This window comes from Sphaerodactylus townsendi, linkage group LG05 (genome assembly GCF_021028975.2).
Source record: "Sphaerodactylus townsendi isolate TG3544 linkage group LG05, MPM_Stown_v2.3, whole genome shotgun sequence".
NCBI classification, from domain to species: Eukaryota; Metazoa; Chordata; class Lepidosauria; order Squamata; family Sphaerodactylidae; genus Sphaerodactylus; species Sphaerodactylus townsendi.
The window spans coordinates 103755644-103768045 of NC_059429.1; the positions used below are offsets into that span (position 1 = coordinate 103755644).

The 12402-nt window shown below is 45.8% G+C and overlaps 1 protein-coding gene across 1 annotated transcript; it reads right to left on the reverse strand.

The window, feature by feature from the left end:
* Nucleotides 1-109: 109 nt before the first annotated feature.
* RAB5IF (RAB5 interacting factor) lies at nt 110-5298 on the reverse strand. The gene is made up of 4 exons (XM_048498516.1): nt 5072-5298; nt 4030-4133; nt 2757-2886; nt 110-1770 (listed from the first exon to the last, which is right to left on the reverse strand). Exons 1-4 carry the CDS (start codon nt 5213-5215, stop codon nt 1729-1731), a joined length of 420 nt encoding a protein of 139 aa, XP_048354473.1. The 5' UTR covers nt 5216-5298; the 3' UTR covers nt 110-1728.
* Nucleotides 5299-12402: the final 7104 nt, after the last annotated feature.

The following is a 12402-nucleotide window of genomic DNA, read 5'->3' on the forward strand; positions in this document are numbered from 1 at the left end:
CCAAGCGCTTCCATTCTTTCTTGAAGTCAATAGACCCATTTAATTATCAGTCCTGAAGCTTTAATATTCAGATACGAAAGAAAGCTAATACAAATGAAAAAGCCATACCGACATTATAACCACATGACGTTTATTAGAGCATGTTCATGTATAAAATTATCTAATATAATGGTTGAGTGACTGTAGCTTTTAGTAAACAAAATCAGATGCTGACTGAGAAATTTAATTTAAATGCTAGCAGAAATCAAGTTTTAGGGAGAAGAAGAGACTAATCCACACAACATATGAGTAGACTGAATGTAAAACTATTCAGTAAGTTGGCAACAAAGACCTGCAAGAAAAGCCCTAATAATGGCTCTCAGCACCTATAGTACTTCTGCCTTTCTTATGACAGAATTCTCCTCCGATGTTAGAACTCAGCAGTGGGGAGGGGGACAAGATAAGATTTGCAGTATCAAGAAAGTTAACTCAGAAAGCAAAGTAGGCAAAAAGAGGGTTTAACAGAGGAGCAAGGATAACGACAGAATCCATCCACAGTGTATTAAGACTCAGGTCAAATTCTCACCATAAGGCAGTCTTAAGACAACCCTCCTTCCTCTTCCATTTAATCTTCAATTAAGATTAGAACAGCTAAGTCTACCTCTTGAAAACAGCCATGTAGATAGTCTTGTATGTATTTTTAAAATATTCCTGGAAAAATCTATGAATAAGAACCATAAGTAGCCTAAAATACTGCATAGCCCCTTATGCATTATTATTCTCTACAATACTTATAATCACTAAATCAAAACGGTAGCCCAATCTATTTCCACTGCGGAATAGTTCCATGTACAAGACGTTAGCTGCCTTCATTATATTAATTTTTTTCAATTATTTATTAAAACTGGAAACTGAGTGGGTTTGTACTCCAAATACCTGTAGAAACCTCTAAGTAACTAAGTTCTTAAATATGTCTTGAGTAACTTTGTGCATTTAGACCATGGAACTCTGAGGTAGGCTCTGAGAAATTAATTAGTTGGCTAATTGAAACATTAAGGTGCTCTTAACATTGTGACTTTTTAGAGATTATACAAACAAACCAGGCATACTCAACAATCATCAATAGGAATTATAATCTCAACGTTTTTAAGAAATAATCTCAAGATTCTGGTTATAACCAAACTAAGAAGCCCTCAATGACCCAGTTAAAAATATTAATACTTAATACAATCAGTTTACTGAAATCAAACCTTTAATTTTCTTAAAATAAACTGAAGACAACCATCAAATTCTGTGCTCAATAATAAATTCCATAGCATTTTTCTCCTGCCAAGAACTTTATGGTGGCTACAGTTTTAAAACTGTATGTTGTCAAATGGAAGACAAGTCACAAATTGAACAGATCTCATTTGGAGAGGGCAACATAGTGGGCATAAGTTAATTACTAAGTTCCCCCTTTAGCAAACAGAGGTTGGTTGTCACTGTAGTGGATAAGGTCACAGAAAGGATTAGAAGATTGAACAGTCTTGAACTGCTTAATATTGTGATGGCTTTTTTAAGTTCCAGAAAAGCAACACTTTAAAAAAATCAACCCAGATTGAATTTCTCTTCTCAGAAGCCGTGAAGCTTGTCCCATCTCCTCGGACCTTGGGTAGAAAAGCAGGCTTATTTTACCTCCACCCAGTCCATCAGAGGCGATTTCTTAAAGTGTTATTTGATCTCTTATGACAACTGATTTGGCTTATTTTATCAATCATAATGGATGGCAGTGAAGAAGATTATCCAGACAACCTAGATGGGAAAAAAGAACAGCAACTTCAGCAAGAGCCTTTACTCCTTACCAGCACATTGTCCCTAAAACAATCCTATTTTGTTTTCCTCTGCTTTGAATAACAAAATTTTACCACAGTCCTGTGGCCAGGAAGAAACATAACAAGAGTCAGCAATCCTGCTGTTAGAAGTTACACTGTTTTCCGTAGTGAAGAAGAACTACTTCTCCTCAGGTGTCCATTTCTACGAGGTACACTGGGACAAAAAAAAAGTGTGTGTTTGTGTGTGGAGTTAGTGCCATGTTTAAATCCAGAACTTAGCTGGAACTTAAGTGACATAATGATCTAATCTTCTTAATAACTGGCAAGGCAATACTACTGTTACTTCTGTTTAAGCCCGCTGGCCTAATTCTGCATAGGACAGCATTATAAAACACATGAAAATCAATTTGCATCGCTTTACCATTTGTATTTTGGATACTTTGCACAGTCAGTAGAGTCAAATGGCAAAGTTTTTTTGACCTGCAGTTCAAAGAGGTACAGGACAAGGATGTCACTTTTTAACAATTCCCATCAACTCCATGTACACAGATGTGTCAAGGAGAAAACTGGGATGAGTTTAGTATGTGCGAGCAAGTTTTTTTGACAGGAGAGCATACACACAGATATATATACAGATGAGCACAAAAGCATAATCAGCTTGAAGTGAGTATGCTTTTGTGCTCATGCATACATAAATGTGTGTGTGTGTGCTCCCCTGTCAAAAAAAACTTGCTTGCCAGGAAAATCTTTGCTTACCCAATTCTTCTAATGTACCTATCAACCACTATGACAAAAAATACATACAACTCCCTAAAGCTGCAATCATACTGTGCAACTCATATTTTTGTTGCCTCACTTCTCTGCCCCTTTCCCCACTAATTAATTCTTAAGTCTCTGAAGTGATCTGCTCCTTATTTTATATGCTAGATCTGTTCATAAGACCTTATATCTATAAATACACATTACCAAAAACAGTGCAAAAGATGTCATGAACCCTTCCTTTGTTAGCTCCCATGTTCCTCCATACTCCTCTTCATCTATCTGTTGGAAGCTACTAAAATAGAGGTACAGGACACCGGCATTTATGAGGCAGAATCTGAAGAGGAAGAAAATAACAGTGATTTACAGCCATCATCTTAAAATTACAGTGTGAAAATATTAAAATACTTTAGTTATGATCTATCGCAGTGGTGGCGAACCTTTGGCACTCCAGATGTTATGGACTACAATTCCCATCAGCCCCTGCCAATTGGCCATGCTGGAAGGGGCTGATGGGAATTGCAGTCCATAACATCTGGAGTGCCAAAGGTTTGCCACCATAGCTCTATCAGGAAGATAACCCCTGAAAACCTCACTGGAATTGGGACCACTATTCCCGTGCATTTCAATGTGACATGTATAGGAGATTTTCCTGGTGGCCTGAAGCCCATATGGCAGACAGACAAATCGACAAGAAGAGCTACGGCAAGCACCACCTAGAAATCCTGAAACATTCTGCTTTGTAGAACTGTAAAGCTGGCTAAGTTGGATACATGAAATGCATGCAAGGTCTCTGGATACATGAAATGCATGCTACTTTGTTTATTAACTACAGTTAGCACTCTCTACTGATTACTACTTATAACAACATGTTGCTAGAAATGGGGAAAAACACGAATTTCCAAGATATCAGCATAACTGCTTAGCCTAAGCTACCATTTTGAGCACAAACGTGTACGGAGTTGAAAAGTATAAAGACCTTAGGTATCAGAGTGACAGTCATCCAAGATTTCAATTTTGCTCTTCAGACACAAGTGGTTGAATCCAAACTACACTGGCAATTTCCACTGATTCTTCTTCTTCATTACAGGCACCCCCCCTCCCCAAATGTGTCATTCCTCAAGATTCCCTATCCTCCAGGAACTACATTTAATTGAGATCATGGGCAGAAGTTGAAGATGGGAAGCAGGAAAGTTCCATTCTGTCACTGGAAAATTTAGGTTGGATCTGACCCTGCTTTTAATGGTTACAAATGCTACAAGAACCCACTGACATTGTGACTTCCCTGAGCAAAAAATTAGTCACCTTTTCATGCTTCTGTTATGCAAAATCCAACGCAAGAAGACCGCAGACTCTCACAATTAAAAAGTTGCTAACTTGCAGCAATTTACATAGAGGATTTCTATCACCTTACCCCTTCAAGTGTTTAATGTACTTATTGCTACAAATGATACCTTATTTTAAAAAAGAAAAAACTTACATTGCTATGCCTATAAATCCCTTTAGCGGAACAATGCCCCAGATCACTCCCAAAATAACAGCAATGATCTGCCGGAACCAATAAATCACATCTAGAAACTCATCCTGCAGAGGAAAGACAAGTTCAAAATTTGTTATTTCTGAATACGCCTATAATTCATACACATACCTTCCCAAGTGATTCCTGTGTGAACAGAAAAAAACAGGTTTTGACAATACCTGGACTCCCTTGTCTTCAGGGGATAGTTATTACAGACATCCCTTCCATATTATGACTTTCCCCACTGCAGTTCTGATATATCGCAGGTCAATTTAGGAAATTAAATGGGAATTTGGGGGGGAGTTATGTGGAAGCCACAGATGACGCACAAAGGCCCCTCTTCGTGGGGCACATTTCTAGCCGGGGGGGGGGGGTGTGAGCGGGCGGGGGGAGGGAGGGCGAGCGAGCGAGCAAGTCGGCGGGGGAGCGGACGGGGGGGCGAGCGAGTGGGGGGGGTGTGAGCCAAATGGCTCTTTGGTGGTGAGCCAAATTTGGTAGTGAGCCAAATGGCTCTTTGAGGGGAAAAGTTTCCCGACCCCTCATTACTCAGTGTTACGGTGTGTGTTTTAGTTGGTTATAACAGGTTGAGCCTAGTTATTGTATTACATTTTAAAAGAAAAACTAACCAGCTATTCCCACAGAACTTCCCTCCATTAAGAAGTCCGTTCTTGAGGCCCTGACGAAGGTAAGAGTGACTCTCATTACCCCTCGATCTTGTTGGTCTCTAAAGCACTACTGTACTCAACTGTGGACCAACCCGGCTGCGCTCTGGGACTTCCTTAACAAGACAGACTCCCAAGTCTCCTCCCTTCGGAGACTTCATCAAATGTCAGGACGGCCATGTGGCCTTACAATCCCTCCACTCAGCCGTCCCTTCTCCCCTTGTGGGGCGCCCAGGGCTACCACTCCCACCGCGCCCCTTCCCGATCGTGGCCCTCTCTCTGCGGAGGTCGCCGCAGGGCGAAATCTCCCCTTGCTAAATACGTCCCGGGCCCGGCCTCACCTTGTCCTCCCAGGCGGAGTCGCTCCGCAGCGCCTTGCTCCACAGAGAGCCCCGCAGGACGCCGCCGTTGGCCACCGGGTGGTGCTGCTGCTGCTGCTGCTGCGGGTGCGACGTCTGATCCTCCTTCCGCCGGCCGCCGCTCATCGTCCCCCACCAGGCCCCGAACGCAGCGCGATCACGGCACGGAAGCCACCCGCACACCCACGGAAGTCCCGGCCCCGCGGCCTGGCCAATTGCGGCACCTTTAGCCACGTGCCTTTCATCACATGAGGTGAGCAGACTACGGCACGCGAAGAAGGCCATGCCGAAACTGGCGTTGCTGTTTGACTTGATAAACGCCGACTTGTGGCAAGGACTGAGATGGCGACTAAGAAGGACCATCACTTTGCAGCGCTTTTGTATCTTTCCAACAGTCGCGCCAGGAGCCAGGAGGTTTAAAACCGGCACGTGAAGCTTCAGAGAGAGGCAGCCCCTCCATACCAGTCTTGGGAGGCAACTCTGGGGGAAGCTTCCATGCCCTATTTGTTGATCCTCCAGCCAGGGCAACTGGCTTGGTTGCTGTGTGATGCAGGATGCTGGGCAGGATGGGTCACTGGGATGACCCCACAGGACACCTCCTGTGTTCTTATTGGTACAGTCTAAAACTACGGGCTGGCATGATGTTTACTCAGAGTCAAGATCTACCGTGTTCAGCAGGACTTTTTCTCAAGTATTTCCTGCAGTACAGGGGGTTCGACTTAATGGCCCTTGGGGTCTTTTCCAATTCTATGATTCTATTGTTCACTGTGAAGTTAAACAGATTGGGATCCCTTGAGGGCAGGGGTCGGGAACCCGCGGCTCGCGAGCCGCATGCGGCTCTTCCGCTGCTGTTCTGCGGCTCTATGAGCGGAGCCGCCGGCCCCCTATTCACCCGCCCTGCAGGAAGCAGGGCGGGCACATCTCTAGCCCGTGGGGGGGGGGGTGAGCGGTGGGAGGGAGGGCGAGGGAGCAAGTCGGCGGTTGAGCGGATGGGGGGGGCGAGCCAAATGGCTCTTTGGTGGTGAGCCAAATGGCTCTTTGAGGGGAAAAGGTTCCCGACCCCTGCTTGAGGGTCACCAAAAGGCAAATCCCACCTTTTGTGTAGCAATTGCTGATCAACCCTCAAATGGACAGGAAAGGCAAAACTGAAACCGAACACTTTGCACACTCAGGAGCGGTCCCTAATCATTCACCCAACTGGGCACACAGGTGTAAGACACTACATAAAGCACCTGGCATCCCCCAGCACTTATGGCATAGACCTCAGCCACTAGTTCAAACACTATATGTTAACACTAGCAGGGCACCCGTGCTTCCCTATGCATACTTCATCACAGACTCTCTATGGTCAAGCTCAAGACGTGTCTATTAATGGCCCTGGGGATGGGAAATACGCCGTCCCCAGGGAGCCATTCACACGTTGCAGCAGCGCCGACCTGACTCTGCTCCCTCTCCCCCCAGGACGGCGTCAAGCCGCCCTGAAAAACAACCCTTTAAAGGGTTGTTTTTCCTTCAACAGCGTGTTCCTGGTGGCGAAAGTGCTTAACAGCACCGCTGGAACACGCTGTTTCTTCCAGTCTGACTCACCTTGTCCTCGCCGCCTGTTGAAGCCGGGCCATGCGCTGTCCTCCGACCCTGGAGGTTGGAGGGCAGCGTATGGGCTTCACGGCCAGCAGGTAGAGGACTATACCGCGTGAGTCGGACGGGAAGGGGAAGAGGCGGCTCCATGCGGAGCCGCCGCCTGCTGGTTTTCTTCAGAGGCCGTCCGCGACAAGCATACGCGAGCGGTTTCCACCTCCACGCCGGCGGAATTCTTGCCGGCGTGGAGGCGCCCTTATGGCCGTGCAGAAACGGCCTATGAATTTTGGGGTGACATTCAACATGCTTCTTTACAGCCTGTTTGTGAACTTTGGGGTGACATGCAGCATATCTTTCACAGCCTGTCTGTGGTTTGTTTTTGCATATTTTGCTGCAGCTTCCTGTAGTTGTCTTTTTATAATGCAATGTGTTATTGCTCTCTTTCACCTGGTGGGCTCCAAAAGACGTCATGTGGAAGCAGCCATTGTATTTTCGGGATCCAGAAAGGAAGTGTTCTGCCTTTGGATGCTGATGAGTGAGAAGGCTGTGAAGAGGTTCAGAGTAGGGTTGAAGGGCAGGGAGCTGGACTGTACCGCCACTGCAGCACATTCCTGGGGACTCATCCCGCCACTTCAGAGCACAACACCAAGCACAGGGTGATCGGAGGCCGAGAGCAGTAAACTTGTCTGCACAGCAATCAATCTGATGTCCATATGCAAAACCTGACAAATGTTTAGTAGTCAAAGGTGATAGTGTGGTTTGTAATCTGTTTTGATTGTATTTGGCTGTAGTGGTGTTTGGCTGTAGCGGTGTTGTTGAAGCTGATGGTGTTTAACTGTCACCCTTAGAATGTTCGTGCAGCATGTCTGTGGACTGAGGGGCTGGTTTGCCCTTAGAATGTTCGTGCAAATGGCCAGAGATGAGCAGTTAAAACAGTAAATGTGTAATAATTCGACTAAAACTGAATATTTTGAAAAATCCTTTCTTAGTGAGCACCTAAACCACATAATGAACTGGTGTGCCAAATTTCAGCATTGTAGGTTTGGTAGTTTTTGAGTTCTTTGCATGAGTCAGTGAGTGGTATTTCGCGTTTATATATATAGATTGGCAGGAATCCCAGACCCAGTTGAAATTTTGCCCCACAAGACACAGCCACTGTGGTTAAGGCTGTTCTTGTTGATTGGCTACCCCACATACCAACCAATCATTTTATCCAGCAGTCACCATTCTCCTGATGCACTCATGGGATTCATTAGTACAATAGTCCCTTTTATCCCAGTAGTCTTTCTGCTTAGTTACCAACTCTGGGTTGGGAATTTCTGGAGATTTGGAGGGGACAGACTGTAGACAGCAGAGTTTGGGGAGAAGAGGGACCTCAGCATGATATAAATCCCATCCTGCAAGCTGTAATTTTCTCTAGGGGACTTGATCTTTGACAGATGGATAAAAGTTGTAATTCAACCAGAGCTACAGGCCCCATCTAGAGGGTGGCAAGCTGATACAGTCCATCTTACAAATACATTTTCTCTAGAGGAACTGATCCCTGGTATCTGAAGATCAGTTGTAATTCTTGGAGAAGTCCAGACCCCACTGGGAAGCTGGCAGTCCTATTTGCTACATCCTACACCCCCACCTCCACAGGCTTATTAAATGACAGCAGTGACCTGAAGATGGCGACACTTCATGACCCTACTGGTACCAGACCGACCCATGATGGCTTGGGGGAACTCTGCTTTTAAGACTGAAGTGTCTCTACTCCTCCTGCCAACTCTTGGGGTGCCTAGCCATGCAGTGTCAAAATGGGGTGCCCATTCTCTGCATTGGCTAGTGTCCCCACAAGGACAGAAAACCTGTCTGGACTTGCCCTTGCCCACACCTGCCTTGCAAATAGCCATCACACCTTTCCTGAAGGGATTAAGATAATTCAATACCCCTGCCCTGGAGAATGTTCCCATCTCCAGTCCTGGACTATCCAGCCTGTGAAGACAAAGGACTTGTTAATGTGGTTGCCCTGAGTGTTCCTGCCAGTATTGTATTAGCCTGAGGACTTCTTCCTCTGACTAACTTCTCACTAACCACCATCTTATTCGCATTGTCATTGTCCTACAGATGTCACTCAATCAGCTACCTTCCCCCTTTCAAGCACTTCCAAGCTTGGCCCATTAAGCTAATGCCTCAACCCATTACATTAATGACCCAACTCATGAAGGGTCATGACACAGAGGTAGGCAGTGGCAAAGCACCTCTGATCTTCTCTTGCCTTGAAAACCCCACCAGGGGTCGCCAAAAGTCAGAAGTGACTTGACAGCAAAACAAAATTAATAGACGTATTCCACATTTCTTCCCAAGGAAGTTAACATAAGTTTTCAGGAGGATTCATATTTAGGAAGTTACCAGGTCCAGAACTGCTCAATTTCAGCAAAACTACTGAAGCACATACTCTCTGACTATACCCTGGGGCAATACATTGGCTAAAATCTACGTATATTTTCTTGGGAATAAGTTCCATGACCTACAATAGGACTTACTTCTGAGTAGACCAGATTAGGCATTCTCCCTTTATTTCATAAGAAAAATAGCTGTTGCAAATGCTGACATAAATTTCATACTAGTCGTGATTTCTTCATAGGTTATTTTTTTAAATCACTAAGATTATATCTCAAGAAATGTGAAACACCTGCACCATATAGGTACCATTGACAGAGAGCTAAGATTGTCTGACAGTGCCTCAGCTCAAGAGGTTTTGGGGGGTTGTAAAAGGCTTTAATCACAGGCAAATGTTTTCAGTGGTCATTCCTGGTGCTGAGCCAGAATGGTGTAGTGTTAAGCTAATCTGGGAAGACGGGTTCAAATATACCCTCTCATGTGAACCTGGATGGATGGCCAGGGGCCACGTATTTCTTCTTCTAACACACCTCAAAGCCTTCTTACAAGGATACAGAGAACCAGCTGTCTTGAACTCCTTGGGGGAAGGGAGCAGCAGGTGAAAGGAACAGAGTCATTCAACCAGTTCAGCAGGCTTTAGATGAGTAATGCATTGAAAGAAGGGAAACACATCAACATAAGAACATAGAACATAAGAACAAGCCAGCTGGATCAGACCAGAGTCCATCTAGTCCAGCTCTCTGCTACTCGCAGTGGCCCACCAGGTGCCTTTGGGAGTTCACATGTAGGATGTGAAAGCAATGGCCTTCTGTGGCTGTTGCTCCCGAGCACCTGGACTGTTAAGGCATTTGCAATCTCAGATCAAAGAGGATCAAGATTGGTAGCCATAAATCGACTTCTCCTCCATAAATCTGTCCAAGCCCCCTTTTAAAAGCTATCCAGGTTAGTGTCATCACCACCTCCTGTGGCAGCATATTCCAAACACCAATCACACGTTGCGTGAAGAAGTGTTTCCCTTTTATTAGTTCTAATTCTTCCCCCCAGCATTTTCAATGAATGCCCCTGGTTCTAGTATTGTGAGAAAGAGAGAAAAATTTCTCTCTGTCAACATTTTCTACCCCATGCATAATTTTATAGACTTCAATCATATCCCCCCTCAGACGTCTCCTCTCCAAACTAAAGAGTCCCAAACGCTGCAGCCTTTCCTCATAAGGGAAGGTGCTGCAGTCCCTCAATCATCCCTGTCGCCCTTCATCTCTTTTTTTCTATCTCTTTCAATATCCTTTTGAGATGTATGCACCAGAACTGAACACAGTAATTCAAGTGTGTCGCACTCACAGCTTTATATAAGGGCACATCTTCTTGCAGTTTGCATTCTCAATTCCTTTCCTAATTATCCCCAGCATAGAGTTTGCCTTTTTTCACAGCTGCTATACATTGAGTTGACATTCCCATGGAACTATCAACTAAGACGCCCAAATCCCTTTCCTGGTCTGTGACTGATAGCACTGACCCCTGTAGCATGTATGTGAAGTTTGGATTTTTTGCCCCTATGTGCATCACTTTGCATTTTGCTACATTGAACTGCATTTGCCATTTCTTTGCCCACTCACCTAATTTATCAAGGTCCGCTTGGAGCTCCTCGCAATCCTTTGTGGTTCTCACCACCCTACATAATTTGGTATCATCTGCAAACATATGTGTTTGCATTAGAAATTTGTAGGTTGCTTGCCTGTGAGGATCTTCAGGCTCAGGCACAGCAGTGGATTTCTTCTACTATGTTCATTTGCCACAAGGTGGCAGAAAGGTATAATCTTCCAGGGCTTCTACAATTGTCCATTATTCTATCTTCCCCTGGCAAGCCTCTTTTTCTCTCTAGGATTTCAAATGCAGCCATTAGAGATAAAAGGCACTAGGGCAGAGGTCGGGAACCTTTTCCCCTCAAAGAGCCATTTGGCTCACCACCAAAGAGCCATTTGGCTCACCACCACCACCACCCACTCGCTCGCCCCCCCCCGTCCGCTCCCCCGCCGACTTGCTCGCTCGCTCGCTCACTCGCCCTCCCTCCCCCCCGCCCGCTCACACACACCCCGTGGGCTAGAGATGTGCCCGCCCTGCTTCCTGCAGGGCGGGCGAAGAGGGGCCCGGCAGCTCGGCCTGCCTAGCCGCCGGGAGAGCGCCCGCCCCGCAAGCAGTGGGGCGAGCAGGAGCCAAAGCCTGCGGCATGGCCTCGCCGGCCGCGGGCTAGAGATGTGCCCACGCTGCTTCCTGCAGGGCGGGCGAAGAGGGGGCCGGCGGCTCCGGAAGAGCCGCATGCGGCTCGCGAGCCGCGGGTTCCCAACCCCTGCACTAGGGGATTTACAATATTTGCTTAACCCACTGGTGTCCTAGTCGGAACAGAACTACTAAGAACTCAGTTGTGCTTAAGGCTCCTCTGGGGTGAAGTGTTGGACTGTTTCAACAGTTGCAACACTGACAAAGCCAAACTTTCCTGTGGGATTAGTTAAGTAAAAATATACAACCCCTTCTGGGCCAGGCTGTGGGCTGAGCTTAGAGCACGAAAGAAAAAACAAATGTTTTTCTTGTCTCTTCGTCTCTTAAAAGCCCTCTGTAGAAAAAAAAATGGAGGAATGGCAAGTTGATAGGAGGCACCTAAAACACACTTTCTGGAAAGACACATTCCTCACTCCTCAAGAACTTTGCTGCTGATATGTTGATCATGTACACATTGGTAAAGTTGGCAGAAACATTGCGCCATCCAAATAAGGCAATTCTAGAACTGAGAACCAGGGTGGAGTAGTACGAGCAGCAGACTCTAATCTAGAAAACTGAGTTCAGTTCCCCACTCCTCACCATGAAGCCTGCTGGGTGAACTTGGGCCAGTCACAGTTCTCTCAAAAGTCTCGCAGCCCATGCGGAGTCGGGCAATGTCAAATCACTTCAGCATGTCTCTTGCCCTGAAATTCCTATGGGGTTGTCATTAGTCAGCTATGACTTGACAACACACCCTAGTGTATTGGGGACCTAGACTTTTCCTGGTCAAATTTACCGCAGGGAGGGGGGTAAGAAGAGCTCCATCCCCTGATGATATCATCACACCCTTTAGTTGGAGGTTGAATTGAGAGTCGAGTTCTATGGGGCAAGAACTACTCCATGTTCAAATCCCACCTCAACCATCAGTTGCTTTCTCTCAGCCCAACCTACCTCACAGGATTGTTGTAAGGATAAAAGGAAAGGGCTAAGAAATGTAATGAAGAAACCTCTATTTTTTCCTAAATCTAGGCAACTTACCCAGAGTTCTATGTAAGGCAGATCTACAAAGACATGTGGTGAATAGGGTGACAGTCTAA